The sequence below is a fragment of the Sesamum indicum genome, linkage group LG8 (genome assembly GCF_026168435.1).
Source record: "Sesamum indicum cultivar Baizhima isolate 11 linkage group LG8, ASM2616843v1, whole genome shotgun sequence".
NCBI lineage: Eukaryota > Viridiplantae > Streptophyta > Magnoliopsida > Lamiales > Pedaliaceae > Sesamum > Sesamum indicum.
The window spans coordinates 24,768,893-24,787,594 of record NC_142664.1 but is presented as its reverse complement, the minus strand read 5'-3'; the positions used below and the strand labels follow the sequence as shown (position 1 = coordinate 24,787,594).

Here is an 18,702-nt window from a genome sequence, read left to right as displayed (position 1 = left end):
GCCCCTTATATTCAAACTTCTATTAGCCCTTTAAATACACTTCTCTTTCTTCAAAAAATAAAAGGAAAAAAAAACTCACTTACCTATGCATACTCCCTTTTCCTTTTTATTGTTCATTTACCAAAAAAAGAAGGGATGTTTGTTGTTTTCATTATTAGTTATCTAATTATACATGAGAGGTGAATATAATTGGTTTAGTTTTCACTTAAACTTGCAAGGTTTTCTTCAGATTTTAAGTCCATTTGGTTCTGCATTTTGAGTAATAATCTATTTTTTTGGGCTGATGTTATAACTACTTTTATTTTATTTTTGAATCCATGAATTTCAAGTTAAAAATTTCAAATTCGTAATAATATTTTTAATAATAAAAAATTAATTAAAAAAATTATATATTTAATAATCAAATTCGTAATAGTTAAAAAATTTTGAAATCGCGCTCGTCATAATTTTATTATATATTTTAAAAAAAATTTAATAATATAATTTTTTTTAATAATAAAAAATTAAATAACTCTACTTATAAATTATAAAAAAGAAACTATTATTTTAAAAAAATAAAATTAACCCCCGACTCCCTCGCCCACCACAATAGCGGGCGACGATGCCCTCGTCCCCAATTTGGCAAACTACGACTGTGATTGCCCAGAACACATTTGGATGATAACTGCCGTAGTGGTCCAGGAGGCATATTTGGACGACGACAACAAAAATATTAATTTCTTTTAAGTTTTTAAAAAATTAAGAATATTAATTTATTCTTGTCAAAATTAAAAATAATTAAAAGAGTATTGATTGTGATTAAACTTACAATGATAATTTAAATCTAAATATGATTTATAATAATTAATAAAATTTATTTAAATATACTAAATAATAGTTTAAATTAATTAATAATATATAATTATTATAATTAATTAACATTTATATTCATATAGATATTTGAATTTGGGAAAGTGATTTTGAGTATATTATTTTTTGTGTTGTGAATTTAAATTATAAAATTTTATATACTTTTTTGATAATTTGACATTTAAATAAATATATTTGAGAATTAAATTATTTATTTTTTAGAAGTGATGGAAAAAAAAGATGAAATGGTTCATAGGACTCAAATGGATTTGTTGTATAATTTGATAAATTAATAAAAATTATAAGTTGTTTACTGAATTAGATTAAAGGACGGAGAAGTTCAAGTGAAGTGATTTGGGGCCCAAACTCAAACAAAGAAAAATATCATACTCAAAGGGCTATTGCATTACCAGTGCAAGCCCATCCAGAGATCGAGAGAGAGAGAAGGAAGAACTATAAGCATAAATTCCATTCCAAAAGGAAGGGTTTTAAACAGTTAAAAGCTAGGGTTTAAGTTTAACTAGCTGCTACGTCATTCATGGCGGACGAGGCAGCTTCAGAGGTTCCAATGGAAGTCGAGCCCAAAGCGGAGGTCACTGTTGATCCGAAGCCGGAGGAGGATTCTGAGAACGTGGGCTCGAAGCGGGCAAGGGACGAAGATGAGGAGCCGGAATTAAACGGTGAGAAAAGAGCAAAAACCGAGGATGAGAAGTCTGTCGAGGAGGTACGGCTCGACAGTTCTGGCGATGGAGAGGGGAAAGCGGAGGAAGAGAAGAAAGGGGAGAAGGAAGAGGGGGAAGAAGCGGGTGGAGCCACCATCGGCCCGAAGACATTCGGGTCCTCTGTTGAGATGTTTGATTATTTCTATAAGCTTCTTCATGCTTGGCCTGCTAATCTCAATCTCAACAAGGTAATGCGAAACTGTGATTTTCGGTTTATTGGTTGTGTTGATTTTTCCTTTCTTGTTCGTGATGATCGGTGCAATTTGCTGTAAGAAGTTAGCTTTTTATACCAAAATATTGAAATTTTCAATTCAGATGTTTTCAGTAGTGTCTGCTCTGTTTCTCATGAACTGAAACTTTTAGTCATCTTTGAGGCTTGTCGACATACTGGTTTTAATGATGATACAATGTGCTTCCAATTACTTGGAAGTTGAGAATGACCTTGAATTGGATTAAGCTGTGTGGATCAATACTAAACAAAAATGGCATTTAGTGTTGGTGAATTTGCAATTGGATGTTCTTGAGTCCAATTAGTATCCTCACATAGATACTTGTTGCCGATTGTGCTTCCGTATGTTCAAACTATGAGTTTTAAGGCATCCTACCTGAGAAATTGATTTGGTACTTTGCAGCGATAACAATACTAGTTTTGACACTTGCCCCAAATACAAAAAAGTCCCAACTTCTTTTTACTTATTTCGAAAAGATGCACTTGGAAAAACCTTTTTTTGGATTATAGTTATTCTTTAATGACCTGGACTCATTTGTCAAATTCACTCTATCTTACCTTTAATGCTTAAGGAATTAGGTTCTTCATCTTTCAGTTAATTGTTGTGGGTTAAATTTTCAAACTAGGAACTTTAATATTCTTGTATGTCTTACTTATGAACTACTATTTTGTCCATTAGTGTGTGTGGAGAAACACCTTGGTAATAGTTTCCAAATTGGGCACCTGACATGGGCTATACACTGCTTTCCCCAAACCTATATGCTGGCTGTTGGCAAGAATATGATTATTTGCTATTATCTTTTCTGGCTGATTGGTTGAAGTTGACATGTGATTTGCAAATCACGGAGTTAGTTTGCTTGACCTTGAATTACAAACACATTATTGTCTCTTGTTTAATGCGGTCAAACACTGAAGACTAAATACAAAACGAAGCAGTTTTCTTATGTGTTGTTGCTACACCCTGTTGAGTCTGGCAGAAATCATTCTATGGTAAATCACCATAAAAGTTTGCTTGTGAGAGCTCACAAAGTTTAATATGATGTTCCTGCATTTTGCAGATGACACGATAATTTGAAATAATAGGATATCAAAGATCATTATGCATCTATTCAATTCAATTGGTAATTGGAGTTCAGGGATCACAATCTTTTAATTTGTTTTGTTATGATGGGCAAAAAATGTGGTAAGCCATCCATTATTACAAATGACGAAATTTAAGACTCTAAGTATGCCTGACATTATCTATTTGATCATTTCCAGCATTGTTAAATGTATCAATCTGCTATGATGTTGGATATCTTGAGCTGGATTTGTGATAACTGTTGTCTTCTATATAGTCACCTTTTCTGTCTGATAGAGTGTATATTATCTAGTGGCGGATATCTTTTTCTGCAGCTTTGTATGTTGTGAGAAAAATAAAGATTGGTCTTAGAATCTTTAGATCAATATAGCAAAGATTTAGCAATCTTAGAAACTCATGCTTCATTGAAATAGAGATGGTATCCTAGTATAGCAAGCCCCTTGCAAAGTCAAATCTTTGACTATTTAAGCAGAATTATTTTTATCCAGTTTACAGGCATTTCACTAGTTCATGTTGCTTATTGTTTCAGTATGAGCACATAGTGTTGCTGGAGCTGCTAAAGAAAGGTCATTTAGAAGCAGAAAGAAAGATTGGCAAAGGCGTCAAATCTTTCCAAGTTCGATTCCATCCTCAGTTTAAAAGTCGCTGCTTCTTCCTGATAAGGGAGGATGAATCAGTCGATGATTTCAGTTTCAGGAAGTGTGTGAACCACATACTTCCCCTGCCTGAAAACATGCAAGTTAAACATGATGTCAACAAGGCATTGCGTGGTAGAGGAGGTGGTCGTGGACGTGGTCGCGGCCGCGGCAGAGGTGGGAAATGAAGAAACGTCAATTAATCTGGTCTTTTTGCATAAAGTTGCTAAACTGAAACACTTGGAGAGATGTGTTGGAAAATGAAAAATTCAAACTCTTGCTATTTACTTTTGTTTGAGCTTTGTAGTGATCTTTAAGTTGAAGTTGCAGTAGCTTCAGTTTGCAGTTCAATCATTTATTTTGCTACATACAAAATGTTTATACATGCAAGAGAAGAAGATATGAACTTTTAGCGCGTGCAACATCCCACGATCTGTTAATGCAGTAAATACACCATAGTTAACAGGTTTCACCCCTTAATTCACTAAAAATACCCAAACAACACTTGTTCTCATTCCCCACTCAAACTTTGCTATTGGTTTGGTCTGAGTGATTAATCTCAGTTTGAACAAACAGTTGTTCTAGTTCTGGACCTGTGGGCTCTGAAGTTTTGGACAATCATAATCGTATATATCATCACATGAATAAATAACCTAAAATTTCAAGTCCTTAAACATCCGAAAAATGGCTGTAACGTCCTAGTACCCTCTCATAAATCAAAATTATCACATACATTAGAATTTTTATAAATTAATAGTTGACAAATTAATAATTTTTCAAAATAATGATTTATCTCGATTCCAACTTAGACCTAAGGTCTAAATTAAAATTTCAATAAATTAATAAAATAATAATTTTTGGAAGACCCTTATAAATTTACAGTTCCTTTAATGTTATAATTTAATAATTCTATAAAATTACAAGTATAACTAGGACATTTTAGTAAAATATGATTTTATTGTCGATTTTGATTTGGATTGACTAATTAGGAATATATGATGTTGTTTATATAATTGTAATTTTTTTTTGTGATCACACATGAACTTGAATTGAGTTTTAACTAGTACTACGTGCTATGTACAATGAACTTTATTTTTCTTTTTAAGGGGATGTATTATATTTAATTAGTCACATTGTACATGAGCATCATTCAATTAGTCAATACAATACACATGTTTTGTTCATGAATAATAATGTAAATTTGTTAAAATCTCTTTAAATTAATAAATTATTAATTTATCAATTAATTAATATATCTTTAAATTTATAAAATTACATAGTCCCGATATTATTAATTTATATTTGTTTGACTTATATGTGAAATCATGTGGATTTCTTTTATATATATATATATGCTAGTAATGTTTTTTTTTTATTTTAATATCTGTATTTATATATGTAATAATAATATAAATGAAAGCAACAATTCTTATTTATACATATGTAACTACAATACTTATAATTTTAATTATCTTGAAATAGTCATCTTTCTATACGTTTTAATACGTTTTATATTGAATCAATCCCATTTCATAATAGAAAAATTACAATTGATGCGAATAATACAAATGTTTGAAAGCTTTTAAGCAGACACACTACCAGATAATTGGTAAGCGCCTAGTGCACGCAGCGGCCGACGTTGGCTGCCGAAGAGTAGAACTCCGATGAACGCAATCCATCAAGAAAGGGCGATCATTTCCCTTATAAAATCATGTACCCGGAAATGCCATTTGCTCCAGCTCCACTCCCAACTCCTCCGCTCCTCTCATTTTTACAACCCCGCCGTCTTCCTCTCCTTTCTCTGTAGTTTCGCTCTACCTCCATTGCGCGATTTATCCTACTCTTGTAGGATTTTTTCCGAGTTCTCGGAGCCCAATGTTTCTTTATACAACACCATGATCAGGGCCCATTCGTTGAGCCGTGATTCAGCTCGCAACGGCTTTTTGTTTTACCAAGAATTACTTCGAAAGGGCATTTCTGCAAACGCTTTGACATCAACTGCTGCTGTAAAGTGTTGTATGAAGATTGAGTCTTTGTTTAGTGGGATGCAGGTTCATGCAACGATTTGGAAAGATGGGCATTTGTCTGATGGCCTTTTGTTGACCACCTTGATGGATTTTTATTCGTGTTTACAGAAGAGTGCGGAGGCCTATAAGGTGTTTGATGATATGGCTCATAGAGATGTTGTTGCTTGGAATGTGTTGATTTCCTGTTATACTCGGAATGGACGGACTCGCGATGCATTGGCCTTGTTCGATATGATGACAGATTCAAACGGATGCCAACCTGATGATGTCACTTGTTTGCTTGTTCTTCAGGCTTGTGCTAGCTTGAACGCAATGGAATTTGGTAAAAAGGTTCATAACTATATTGTGGAAAAGGGTCTTTACAATGCAAAAAATGTTTGTAATTCTCTCATTGCCATGTATTCTCGTTGTGGCTCCATGGAAAAAGCATATGAGGTGTTTAAGCGGATGGTCAGCAGAGATGTAGTCTCGTGGAGTGCAATGATATCTGGTTTAGCAAGTAATGGCTATGGCAGGGATGCCATTGAAGCTTTCAAAGAGATGCAAAGAGAAGGCATTTTGCCTGATGATCAGACTTTTACTGGAGTTCTATCAGCTTGTAGCCACTCAGGGCTAGTTGAAGAGGGTCGGATGCTTTTCAAGTGTATGAGCAGAGATTTTGGGGTAACACCAAATATTCATCATTATGGTTGTATGGTCGATCTCTTGGGACGTGCTGGATTGCTGGATGAGGCTTATGGCCTCATAAATTCGATGAGGATCAAACCGGATGCAGCAATGTGGAGGACACTGCTTGGAGCCTGTAGAATTCATCGTCATGTTGCCCTTGGAGAACAAGTCGTTGAGCATCTGACAGAGCTCAAGGCTGCGGAAGCAGGAGATTACATTCTCTTGTTAAATATTTATTCTTCGACAGGAAACTCGGAGAAGGTCGTACAAGTGAGGAAAATGATGAAAGACAAGGGAATTCAGACAACACCTGCTTCTAGCACTATCGAGTTGAAAGGACAGGTGCATGAATTTTTTGCAGATGATATCTTACATCCAAGAAAGAAGGAACTTTATGAAATGCTTGCGGAGATTAATCAGCAACTGAGGATTGCTGGTTATGTTGCTGAAATAATTCCTGAGGTGCAGAATAGAGAAGTCAAAACCGAGCCATGTGTATTATCCTACCACAGTGAGAAATTGGCCATTGCTTTTGGAGTTCTTGCCACCCCACCCGGCACGACAGTAAGAGTTGCAAAAGATCTCCGCATTTGCATTGACTGCCATAATTTTTCCAAGATTCTATCTGCAGTTTATAACCGGAAAGTGGTTATTAGAGATCGCAATCGCTTTCATCATTTCCGAGATGGACGTTGCTCTTGCAACGATTATTGGTGATTTGCTAAGAGAAATCTCATGTATCATACCTGGGATGGACATTTTCTTTTGCAACAATTATTGGCGATGTGCATAAAGTTTGAGAAATCTCATACTACAGCAAAATAGAGGCAGCTTGAATCCTCTTGTTCCAAATTGGTATTTCATCTTTATCCCACTTTGCCTATACTCGCCATGTGTATAAAGTACTCCTTCAAATATACAGGGATTTAGACTTTATGCACATTGCAGGTGCACATGAATTGGAATGTTAGATAGAACAATAATTTGAATTTAGAGTATTCTGATTGGAACAGAGGAGGTAAGAGAGCGATCAGATTCACATATCCTATGTAGCTGCCGAAGCTCACCAGTCCTTGTCTCTTGAACGAGAAAACAACCCTGTGCTGCGCTGGTGATTTTCATGCTGCTTTCATCCAATTCATGGAATGGCTAGTGCAATAATAGAAACATTTGGCTATCGGATGAAGGTCTCATCAATGAGCTTTCAAGGTTTTCAGTGGTAATGGCCCGTGAGAGTTTGATGACACGAGCGGAGTGCTGAAGCCTGTAGAATTGAGTTTAACACTTTCAGCTGAATAGTGAAGTAAATAGGTAAAATTGTACTTTTGGTCTCATGCCGTTCTCACTTTTAGTTCCCGCTTTACGGGATTGATATTTCTACTTTCAAAACTTCTAAATATTGACACACGATTAGTCTTGTGCTGTTAGATGTTTACGGCAAAGAGTGATGTAAATCTTAGAAATTCTTTCTTGCGACCTATTGTAAATATATCAAACCGATAGTTATATACGAATCCGAAATCAATATTAATTGATGGTCATGTAAAAACGCAATATATTCGTCTAACATCGATTCAACTTTGAAATATTAATGTAATCACAAAGTTAAAATATATATGGGCGAATTTGCCAAAATCCATAACCCAACCACCAAAAATTTCTTGGATTTGGGACTTAATTTAAAATTTCTACAATGTTAAAAATTATTCTTTAAAAATAATACTGTCATTATATAGAAAATATAAAACAATAATATTATTAAAAAATAAATATTTTTGGTTGTAACTTTATGAACGCATGTCTCAAGCTCTAAAGATATCTTTCGAAGTATACAGTGTATGTTGGTTAAATATACATTAAAAACTCAAAAACTATTCGTACATTGTTCTTGTAATGGTATCATCAAATTTGAAGTACCACATAATTAGCACAACTTCTACAACATTAAATGCTCATCTTCACTTGAATACAGAAAAAGGGAGGACCACATGGTTCAGTAAGTTGCCTACAAAACTGGAATCTGATGCATCAGTGAATGTGCAATGGCCCGGAGTTTATTTTCCATCAAAGATTCTTCAGCTGCAGTATAAACTTAAGCAGTCACTGGTTGCTTCTGAACAAAAGCTACACCTTTCTCAATGCTAGCCTTCAACTCTGGTTTAAGAGCTTCCAAAGCCTTCTGTTCAAACTCGGTTAGTCCTTGAAGCTCTGATGAAATCACAGCCTCAACCCCATTCCTTCCAAGCTTAATTCTTGAGGCAAAGAATGGGAGTTCAGTCAGATCGGACTGGACATAAGAGCATTCATAGACGTCACTATCCCCATCAAGAGCACGGAGGGAGGACTCAACAAATCGTGCCGCAGCATATGCCATAGATAGAGTTGCAGAACCAGCTCCAGCTTTTGCCTCGACAACTTCTGTTCCGGCATTTTGAATCCTTACAGTTAGCTCTTCGACTTCTTCATCAGTGAAAGCAACAGAAGGCTTTGTCTTTGACAACAAGGGCAAAATAGTAATCCCCGCATGGGCCCCCACAACTGGGACATCCACGTCAATCAGCTTCAGGTTTTTCTTCTGAGCAACAAAAGTATTTGCTCTGACAACATCAAGAGTGGTCACCCCAAAGAGCTTTTTTGGATCATAAACCCCTTTCTGTTTCAAAACCTCAGCAGCAATTGGCACTGTGGAGTTTACTGGATTGCTGATAATGTGAATGAAGGCATCGGGGCAATTATAAGCAACAGCCTCGACCAAGGTCTTCACTATATTGGCATTAATGTTAAAGAGGTCATCACGGGTAATACCTGGCTTACTTGGAACACCAGCAGGTATGACAACAACATCTACGTCTTTCAAACAATTGGCCAACTCAGATTCTCCCGTATAATCCGCAACCTGAGACGGCGTGTTGCAGTGACTAAGGTCAGCAGCAACTCCCTTGACATTTGCTATATCATAAAGGTTCAGTGCAGAAACTAGTGGCGACATCTTGATGAGAAGGGCTAGTGGCTGGCCTATACCACCCGCAGCCCCAAGAATAGCTACTTTATATGATGCATGAGGCTGAACATAACTGTAAGATCTCTGGCTGTGTTTCTGGGCTTCTGTATTGTAAGAGCGCTCGAGAACAAGGCTGCTTCCACTGCCCAAGAATGATGATTCTGATTCACAGCTTACAGAGGTTGCTGCCTTGAGGCCGCTGAAACTCCGAAGGTGGTTTTTCGGGTTCAAATTGATGTTAAAGGCCAACGACTGTATACGGCCAACTTGAGGGCCAGTTGGTGCAATAGATCCAATGGAAAAAGTGGTTGCTGATGTTGCTGCCATCCTGCAACCTGCTTGCAAAAATCAAATTTTGACATTCTGAGGACGTTATAATGAAATCAATAACCTTTACAACATAAACCCACTAAAACTAAGCTAAATAATGGCGATTTAGTGTCTGAAGGGAGTCACAGCAAAATAAATGCTGTTTATAGGATTTCTCCAAAACATAAACAGCAAAAAGGTAGATAGACCAGAAGCTCATTCAACATGAATGGTTTATGCACGGTGATCAATACTCTTCTATGGGATCCTGGAGAGGTGAAATAAGTATGGTCATCAACAAGGATTGTGTCCAGATAGAGAGAGAACTTGTTTGTGCACAAGACTCAACAAGAAATTAAGATGCAACATGGAGAAGGCAACAGAACCCGTAAAATGCTATCCACAACTAATCAACCCTTGAAGGATAGTTTTGCATAACATCAAATAAGTCAAAGGAACATCTGATCTCATCCAATTCGAGTTCCCAAAGCTTCAATCTTCTCTTATTAACCTCACAGCCAAAAAGAAAAAAAGAAAGAAAAGAACTAACCTAACAACCCCTCAAATATTTTCTGGGACTGAATCCCCCCGATTCTCAGAATGTCAAATGATAAAGAAGCTGGGATGAAGGAAATCTCGTAATTTTTCATCCAAGACTCAACTGCATGCATAAAATCTCGAGCAGAAAACTGAATGAAGAACTGAACTGAATCAACTGAACGCATCACAATCAAACAAGAACATCAGACCTACCACAAATCTGTTCACATTAATTCTCCAAGAAGATGCACCAAACTGTAAAAATTTCCACATTTCCAAAATCTACAACACCACTTAAAAGTTAAATTTTTTAAAATTAATAAGTGGGACAGGCAGAAAATAAACAAATACAAAAAAGAAAGCATAGAGAAAAGAATTATCTATATACAAGTTGACACATTCTCACCCAACCACTATTCACAAATCCATCATAATGCAACTTATCTACGCGCTGAAACAGGCCGAATCGAATCTAACTTTTATTCAGGAAATTGAGAATGCAAAACATTAGAAATTCCACATAAATGAGTTGAGTAAAGAGAAAACGAAAAAGGAAGAAGAGCGAGCGTACCTTTCGGCCAGAAACTCCGAGTGAACAGAAATGGGATTGGGAGGGTTTTCGGTTTAAAAAGGGAGTGGGGATTTTGGACACAGAGACAGGCTCAAGTGCGTGTATTTGGTTTGGTTATCTCCGTCGAAGGGCCTCCATCAAATCTACACGTGTGTTCCTTTTTGCCTTCCCCCCCTCATTTTTCCATTTTTTGTTGTCTAAACTTTCGGCTGTTTCGTCCAAATATTGACTTCAGCAGTCGTTAATAAATAATAACTTTAAATATATCATTATTTTTTTATATAAAAATATTGAATTAGACGTCAAATTATGAGTTATATATTTTCTTTTTTAAGATTGTCATTTTCTGTTCAATCCGAATAAAAGAGGTATAATTGTGCATAAATTGTCCATTACAAAATAATGTCAATGACTATTATTAAACTCTAATAGAAGACGTGAATGACTATTATTAATCACGATTAAATAAAATTAATGTAAAAAGGTTAGCTTTTGTCATGACTTTTAGTCCTGTTAATTTTTTGGCTACACTCACAAAATCGTGCTTACAGTTAACAAATACGATCGATTTATTTTTAACTATGATAATTTAGTACAACTATATTTCTTGTAGTTTTTTTTTTCCCTTGTGCGTGTGTGTATGTGTTTTTTTTTTTCTTTTCTTAATTAAAGGTCATTTTTCGACGCTAAAATTAGTGTAAATTTTACTGATACTATATGAATGGTTTTAGTTCCAAGGTTTTGATTGTTCTAGCACTTGATTTGTTTACAATTGAATATGTAAGCTCGAATAAATGAGTTTAGATAATTTTGTAACGATTTATCTCAAGTCAAGCTATCGATGAAGTAATGATTCTTGATGAGCAAAGTCCTCAGCTGAAAATAGCTATTACCCAAAATGTGCATGTATCAAAGAAACAATGACAAGTTTTCCAATATCTTAAAATCAAATAATTTAGTTAATGGTAGGTGAACTTGCCATGTCCGATTCTGAAAAATCACTATTACTGCTTTCTCATGAATTAAATTATGAAATTGAATTTAAATATGAACTCACTCACGATAACAAATGCACAATCACTTGATAATCCTTAGTGATTCTAAATCATTTTGGATCACAGTATAGCCATGGTGACCTGATAACCTTTATAAAGTAGTTATAGATCAACTCAAAAAATTCAGAGTAATATAAGACTCCTTATCTCGTTGCAGGAGGATTGTTATGTTCATCACATTTTTCTTGCATATTAACCGGCTATTGAAAGAAAAAAAGAATAAAAACCTTTTGTTCCAGACCAAATAAATAATATTTAGTCTACGTAATTTGTAGATTTGAATTTTTCTATTTCAAATTATATTGTATATTTTATTCTATTTAATGTATTAGTAAGGTGTACAAAATCTTTCTTTAAATAGAATAGACGGCACAATCTTTATACGTCTGACAAATATATGTTAAATTAAATAAGATGAAATCGGATTTAAAATAGAAAATTCGATCTGAAAATTATTTGCAAACTAAGTTTATAAGACATAGATTCAATTTATTGCAACTTGGTCCGGTTAGGCCTTGAACCGTTGTATCCGAAGACAAAGGTAGTTGCAGTAGGTTGGAATCCGTAGCTGTTGGTTCATCAAACTTACTCAACCCCTCACCTCTTTTTGTCTCTCCAGTCCAAAACGATCCCATTTTCACCAAAAAAAATGCAATCCTTCTCTCAAGTATTAAATCCACACCAGGCTGTGCACATTTCCAGCCCTCCGACGTTAAGGACATCTCTCCATCAAAATCCAGACGGAAAAAATGACCAAGACTAAAGTGGAGATGGCGACGTTACTAACGACTCTTACTATCGTTGTGTCGTTTCTTGTTCGTGGACATGACTGCAAGGTAGTTCAGTTCATCTTTGGGGATTCTCTGTCGGACGTCGGCAACAACAACTACCTCGCCAAGAGTCTCGCTCGGGCTAGCCTGCCATGGTACGGCATCGATTTTGGCAACGGATTGCCTAATGGGAGGTTCTCCAATGGACGAACCGTCGCTGATATTATAGGTCAGTAACAACCTTTGCTTGATGTTTTTGATGTTGTACATGTGATGTTTTCTTATGTTATTGTGAATTAATTGTCAGGTGATAACATGGGACTTCCGAGGCCTCCAGCATTCCTGGATCCGTCGCTGAATGAAGATCTTATACTTGAAAATGGAGTCAATTACGCATCTGGAGGTGGTGGGATTTTGAACGAGACAGGATCATACTTCGTAAGTTGAACTCCTCCAACTAACTCTTTACCTCAAATATTGCATGTTTCGCAACAGAAGTTAGAAAATTGCAAGAGAGAGTGTAAACATATGTTGAGTCAGAGTTGGATATATGCAGGTGCAGAGGTTTGGGTTGTACAAGCAAATAGAGCTATTTGAAGGGACACAAGAGTTGATAAGAGCGAAGATTGGTGAGAGAGAAGCTGAGAAGTTCTTCCAGGAAGCGAGGTACGTAGTTGCACTCGGAAGCAATGATTTCATCAACAACTACCTAATGCCAGTTTATAGCGATTCCTGGACCTACTCCGACAACACCTTCGTTCAGTATTTGATGGAAACCCTCCGAAACCAACTCACCGTAAGTCAACACCATCACATCACATGGACCTAGTTTTTCTGTTCAAATTTTGTTGTATTTTCTATTTCATTTAATATATGAGGTAAATTGCATGATAGGTCATTTCTAATTATATAAATATTCCATGATTTTTGTAAAAATTATAAGTACACCCCTCATATTTAGTGGTGAAATTTTACACAAATACGTACTTCTTGAGATACGTAATTACATTAATCACACCACCTCAAGGGTGTATTTGTAATTTTATAAAGTACAAGGAGTATTTATATAATTAGATGAAACATCAAGGATTGTCAATGCAATACTTGCTAATATATATACATCATGTGTATACAATATTTCCTTAAACAAACTAGATGACCATAGTCTTTTTACATTTATATTTACGATTTAATAACAACGCAAATATAATAAGAACTAATAAATAGTATTCACTTTGCATGTGTCATTAATAATTTTATTATTATTATTATTATTAACCTTATGTGAGATTCTTCTGTATGCTAGTTATTGCTAGCTAGTGACAATTTTCATTTCAGAGAAAAGAGAATGAGACGAAACATTAAGTGAGGATACTAAGATTGTAACTAATTAGTTATACGTATATATGAAGTGTCAAGAACTTTTATTTTATCAGTACCATAATATTTTCATAATTTAACGATGACAATATATATGCACTTCAGTAAATGTTGTCGTTTATGGAAAAGTCATAAATAAAGTTGTCACTATAAACAATTAGTAACACATTATAGTGACAATGTAATGACAACAAATATAACGATCATTATACTTGTCTTGATATTAAGTTATCACGATATATATGTATCACTACTGTTGTCTATAATGACAACTTAATGCGCAATTTTTGTCACAATAATTATATTGTAATGAAATTAAAATTATTATGACTTAAATTAAAATATATTTTTAGTTAGTTTTCAATATTAAAACTACGAATTCTCGTTATTGTCTATTGTCTGTTATGTTAAAAGTTTAATATCGTCACTTATTTTTTATTGCTCGTATTGCTTTTTTTATTTTTTTTTCTCTAGCGTGTAAATAATATTGATGTTTATGATGGTCATTTTCGCCTAACCGATAGATATTGCACGGGTTAGGCGCGCGAAAGCTGATGGTGTTTGGATTAGGGCCGATGGGTTGCATCCCCCTTCAAAGGGTTCTGAGTTCATCAGGTGAATGTCAAGACAGGACAAACAAACTAGCTCTTAGCTTCAACCAAGCAGCAAGCCAACTCGTGACTGAACTCTCTAGCAGCCTCCCAAACGCCACCTTCAGATTCGGAGATGCTTATGATGTTGTTAATGATCTCATCTCCAATCCCAACAAATACGGTCAGCAAATATAATTTTCGTTATATTTGTATTGTCACTATAAATGTATTATTAATTATATTTAACAGCAACAACTTACACAAAATTCATGTATATAATAATAAATGTTATACTTTTTTATTTAGTGTCTGACAGTTCTTCTTTGGACCAAATGCATTTATATATGTAGGATTTAGCAATGCAGACTCTCCGTGCTGCTCGTTTGGGAATATCCGACCGGCTCTAACGTGCATACCTGCATCTACATTGTGCAAAGACAGAAGTAAGTATGTGTTTTGGGATGAGTACCATCCATCTGATAGAGCTAACGAGCTGATCGCTGGTGAGATGATCAAGAAGCTCGGATTTAAGCCCGTTAATCAAACGGATTCTCCTTCTCCTGCTATGGCTCCATCTGCTAGCTGACCACGATCAGATTTTTTGAAATTTATTCGTCCCGTTTAATTTATTTACTACATATGGTGGTTAAACTTAATATTTGAGTCGCGTATACACGGTGCAAATTTTCTCAAACATCCGATGATTTGTGTGATTGATAATTGTGTAAAATTTAAGTGCCCTTAATGTTTTTAACCCCTAGAAATTCAAACTTTTTGAGGCTTATTTAACATAATTCAAATTCTACCTAGTCTTGGTTTCTTACATGTGTTGTAAAAGTGTGAAATACATGTAATATGTCAAATTGGGAGAAGATGTTAGTTCAATTATTTAGGTTTTATTAAAAAGAAACAATTAAGAGAAGGGAATTTCATTTATTTTTCCACCTACTACTTATAATTTAAAAAAATAAAAAATAAACTTCCCATAACAATGACACGAAATTTAGGTGTCAGTCAATACCACGATTTTGAACCATGTTCAAGTGAAACACTTTCACTAGAATAAAGAATTATAATAGTCCTCCCTATCTTTGTATTATTAATTGTTTATAGCTAGTGACAATTTTATATATATTATTTCTGTCATCAGTAATAATCAATAATAATAATCTTTTTTATAATTTCCGTCACTCTCAAGATATTTTAAAGCTACAATAAAATAAAGATTATTGTAATTTTCGATACATAAAATTTTAGTGATAATTTTAATATAAGGACATGGATTTTTAGCAGTATTGTAGTTAATATGAACTTAAAAATTAATTAGTTGAAGCGATAAGTGGAATATGCCTAACATCTCAAAATATGCACTTGTTCATATTAAGTAATGGTGAAGTTGGTGGACATAGTTTTCACTCACTATAAAGTGGACCATCCAACTACTTATATCTCATGTACGTATCCATCGTCTCCAAGACACAATCAAGAGACATGTATTGTAAAAAATGAAATAAATTAAATTCCTCTGGTAAATAAATATTTTTTTCTCATTAAAAAAACTAGTGAAATTAATCAATTCAGACCAATTCTTGCAGTTTCTCAATTTCTGAAAAAGCATAAGCTACTTTGATTAAGACATAAGTAGAAAAAAATATATATCACGAGTTTCAATTAATCTTCAACAATTTACATATTAATTATAAGCACCAAATATTGTTGTTAGTAACCAATAACTACTATTACAAAGATAAATAGCTATTATTAAGGTTAACAGTACCCACACATCAATGGAATTAATTCAACGAGCTCGTGGCAATGAAACCTTAACTTCATCAACTAAATTACTGAATATAGAGTGCAAAATTTACGCGAAAATTCATATTATCTATCTATATATATAATCCATATATATGTGTGTGTGTGGTTTAGCAGTCGGTGCAGCCTCTTCCTAGTTGAGGTCTTGGTGTGTGGCGATTGTTAGCCCCCCAACCAGGGTAGTCATTCACTTCAATTCCCATTCGTCTCATTCTACTCTCATCATCACCAGATTTTTCCATGCCCTGCATCAATAATTAATTACCATATTAATAATATTAAATATACAATTACTTATATTGATACCCTTTTAAGTTAGGTCTAATTATACAAATATTTTCTGTCATAAACAAAATTATAAGTACATCCCTTGAGTTTGTAATTGTAATTACAAATATACTTCTATTTAATTGTGAAACTTTACACAAATTCCCCCTGAGTACACTGCACTGACCCCTCAAAGGGTGTACTTGTAATATAAAGGACAGTAAGCATTTATATAAAGAGGTCGAATTTAAGAGGGGTATTGATATAATTTACTCTTAAATATATTATCATTATCTATCAGATTCAAGAACAGTATTCTTTGTGGGGTTATTAATGTTAAATTCTAAAAAAAAAAAAACATGATTAATTTGGTTAATTAAGTACCAAGACAACTCCTTTTGCAGCTAAGTAACTTTGAGGTTTCTGCTGTACCAGGTCTGAAGTTCCTGCAATATTTCAAGAAAAAACAGCAGAATTAATATATATCAATGTCAATAAGAAGATAAAATAGTAATTAACTATAAGAAGAAAAATATGCGAAGGTATTAAAGGAATAGGTTAAATTGCAGGGGGGGGGGGAGTGGAAGTTTATAGATTCGTGAAAAGTTGATTTGACATTAATTAAGTAGACAAATTTATCAATTTTCCAGGATTGACGAATTTCCTTTTTGTCGGAAGTTTCAAAATCCAAAATATATGCCCTCACGTGACATGCACGTGGAAAACTCCAACGAGTTCTAAAGATTCAGAAGAAGAAAATTGTGAGTAGCAAAAATTGATAAATTGGTATGCTGAATAGTGAAATCAAGTTTTGGGGAAATGAAAACTGGGACGCCATTCATATATATAGAGAATGAGGAGTGCAATTATATTTACCAGTAACTGCAGGGATGGCGCCATTCATGCAAATAAGGAAAGAAAGACATAAAACAACCAACATTTCCCTCTCTCTCTCTCTCTCTCTCTGTTTATATGTATAGCAAATTACTGCTTTGAAGAATTAAGGTAGGTAGTTTACACAAATCGATTCAGCCCTGGATTTATATCTATATATATATATATATATATATATAGCAGCTGTACATACATTGTTGTTTTTGTGGGGATGGGAGTAGGTAGTAGAGCACTTTGTGTGGTGGTTCATATATTTATTAGCACAAACAAGTCAAAAAGGTGGTGGGCTTAAGGCCATTGGCAGTGATGCATGCATGCTTCCCCTGACTTCATTTTACTACAAAAACATAATACTTGATTAATTAATGAAATTTCTATGTCTTTGATCCATGTATGAAACCTTAGATAGAGTTGGACAAAAAATGAAATATTTGGACATACTTGTATATATATTGAGTGTCCAATGCACAGATCAAGATGTGGACAGACATTATCTCAATTACCACAAGTCGGAAAGAAAATCAGGACTACATTCATATCAATAATTTTGATTAAATCTTTGCATTTCTTCCTCTTTTCGATGTCAAGGAATGTGAAGTGTATAGTGATGAAATGGTGAGAGGCGTACATGTGTACTACTACTTGGGTTTTTGACAATCAAAGTGGATTTATTTTATATATTAAGTCAGTCAAAAATGGGGAACAAAAGATGATTCCACAATTGGAGAAGTGGAAGATGACAATTACTGCGTCTGATGTGTGTTTCCATAATTGTTCCATTGCTTTTGGTTAGGTTGAAATCGTTCATTTCCAAGTGTCTAGACTCGTCTTTTAATAATTGTTAGCTGTTTTTGTTGCTCCTCACATCACCTTTTTATTTTAAAAATTAATTATTTCATATCATCTAATATTTTTTGTATGTGGATTTTTTTTTAATAAATGAATGATGATGAGATTTGAATTCATCGTGCCTTTTGTTTGATCCGCCAAATGTAATATCATTGAAGGTCGATTCGACTAATGTAATACCGTGTTGAACGAATTCTCCAAATATTTAAACTTTTTTATAAAAAAATTATTTAATTTTTAATATCTTTAACATGCTCCATATAGCATGTTAGACTCTTATTTTTCTGAACGAGGCTCCGACTCAATTTCTTCTTTTAATTCGACTTTACTATCATATTAAATGATCAACTCATCCGAATCTAAAATATTGAAGGAGAAAATTATTTAATTTGTAATATGTCTAACATAGAGCAAGTAACAATATTTAATATTTTTTTATCATGTGA

At 34.3% G+C, this 18,702-nt stretch overlaps 5 protein-coding genes across 8 annotated transcripts; 3 read left to right on the top strand and 2 right to left on the bottom strand.

Annotated features, from left to right (window-relative positions):
- The first annotated feature begins 1,246 nt into the window (after positions 1–1,246).
- LOC105168792 (uncharacterized) lies at positions 1,247–3,867 on the top strand. The gene is made up of 2 exons (XM_011088943.3): positions 1,247–1,759; positions 3,411–3,867. The coding sequence occupies exons 1-2, from the start codon at positions 1,388–1,390 to the stop codon at positions 3,702–3,704; spliced, it is 666 nt and encodes a 221-aa protein (XP_011087245.1). The 5' UTR covers positions 1,247–1,387; the 3' UTR covers positions 3,705–3,867.
- Positions 3,868–5,060: 1,193 nt separating this feature from the next.
- Positions 5,061–7,722, top strand: LOC105168791 (Pentatricopeptide repeat (PPR) superfamily protein). 2 transcript variants are annotated; one of them, XM_020695618.2, is made up of 2 exons: positions 5,061–7,067; positions 7,226–7,722. In XM_020695618.2, the coding sequence occupies exon 1, from the start codon at positions 5,181–5,183 to the stop codon at positions 6,927–6,929; it is 1,749 nt and encodes a 582-aa protein (XP_020551277.1). In that variant the 5' UTR covers positions 5,061–5,180; the 3' UTR covers positions 6,930–7,067; positions 7,226–7,722. The 2 variants fall into 2 exon arrangements, with proteins under 2 accessions (XP_020551277.1, XP_011087244.1); XM_011088942.3 differs by having other exon boundaries at positions 7,161–7,722.
- Positions 7,723–8,042: 320 nt separating this feature from the next.
- Positions 8,043–10,829, bottom strand: MDH (malate dehydrogenase). 3 transcript variants are annotated; one of them, XM_011088940.3, is made up of 2 exons: positions 10,634–10,829; positions 8,043–9,548 (listed from the first exon to the last, which is right to left on the bottom strand). In XM_011088940.3, exon 2 carries the CDS (start codon positions 9,538–9,540, stop codon positions 8,305–8,307), a length of 1,236 nt encoding a protein of 411 aa, XP_011087242.1. In that variant the 5' UTR covers positions 9,541–9,548; positions 10,634–10,829; the 3' UTR covers positions 8,043–8,304. The 3 variants fall into 3 exon arrangements, with proteins under 3 accessions (XP_011087242.1, XP_020551279.1, XP_020551278.1); XM_020695620.2 differs by lacking the exon at positions 10,634–10,829 and adding an exon at positions 10,276–10,445; XM_020695619.2 differs by lacking the exon at positions 10,634–10,829 and adding an exon at positions 10,073–10,264.
- A 1,461-nt stretch (positions 10,830–12,290) lies between these two features.
- Positions 12,291–15,185, top strand: LOC105168827 (GDSL-like Lipase/Acylhydrolase superfamily protein). Its single transcript, XM_011088984.3, has 5 exons — positions 12,291–12,687; positions 12,766–12,896; positions 13,015–13,254; positions 14,363–14,612; positions 14,782–15,185. Exons 1-5 carry the CDS (start codon positions 12,438–12,440, stop codon positions 15,015–15,017), a joined length of 1,107 nt encoding a protein of 368 aa, XP_011087286.2. The 5' UTR covers positions 12,291–12,437; the 3' UTR covers positions 15,018–15,185.
- Positions 15,186–16,073: 888 nt separating this feature from the next.
- Positions 16,074–17,603, bottom strand: LOC105168788 (uncharacterized). Its single transcript, XM_011088939.3, has 3 exons — positions 17,390–17,603; positions 16,898–16,959; positions 16,074–16,491 (listed from the first exon to the last, which is right to left on the bottom strand). Exons 1-3 carry the CDS (start codon positions 17,451–17,453, stop codon positions 16,357–16,359), a joined length of 261 nt encoding a protein of 86 aa, XP_011087241.1. The 5' UTR covers positions 17,454–17,603; the 3' UTR covers positions 16,074–16,356.
- Positions 17,604–18,702: the final 1,099 nt, after the last annotated feature.

Coding starts and splice junctions, on each gene's coding strand:
- LOC105168788 (XM_011088939.3), bottom strand. CDS start 17,453: ATGTTGGTTGTTTTATGTCTTTCTTTCCTTATTTGCATGAATGGCGCC. Junction 16,960..17,389: donor CGCCATCCCTGCAGTTACTG/GTAAATATAATT, acceptor GAAATATTGCAG/GAACTTCAGACCTGGTACAG. Junction 16,492..16,897: donor CTGCAAAAGGAGTTGTCTTG/GTACTTAATTAA, acceptor TTATTGATGCAG/GGCATGGAAAAATCTGGTGA.
- LOC105168792 (XM_011088943.3), top strand. CDS start 1,388: ATGGCGGACGAGGCAGCTTCAGAGGTTCCAATGGAAGTCGAGCCCAAA. Junction 1,760..3,410: donor CTAATCTCAATCTCAACAAG/GTAATGCGAAAC, acceptor TTATTGTTTCAG/TATGAGCACATAGTGTTGCT.
- LOC105168827 (XM_011088984.3), top strand. CDS start 12,438: ATGACCAAGACTAAAGTGGAGATGGCGACGTTACTAACGACTCTTACT. Junction 12,897..13,014: donor ACGAGACAGGATCATACTTC/GTAAGTTGAACT, acceptor GGATATATGCAG/GTGCAGAGGTTTGGGTTGTA. Junction 14,613..14,781: donor CTCCAATCCCAACAAATACG/GTCAGCAAATAT, acceptor TTATATATGTAG/GATTTAGCAATGCAGACTCT.
- LOC105168791 (XM_020695618.2), top strand. CDS start 5,181: ATGAACGCAATCCATCAAGAAAGGGCGATCATTTCCCTTATAAAATCA.
- MDH (XM_020695619.2), bottom strand. CDS start 10,247: ATGCGTTCAGTTGATTCAGTTCAGTTCTTCATTCAGTTTTCTGCTCGA. Junction 9,549..10,072: donor AATATTTGAGGGGTTGTTAG/GTTAGTTCTTTT, acceptor TTTTGCAAGCAG/GTTGCAGGATGGCAGCAACA.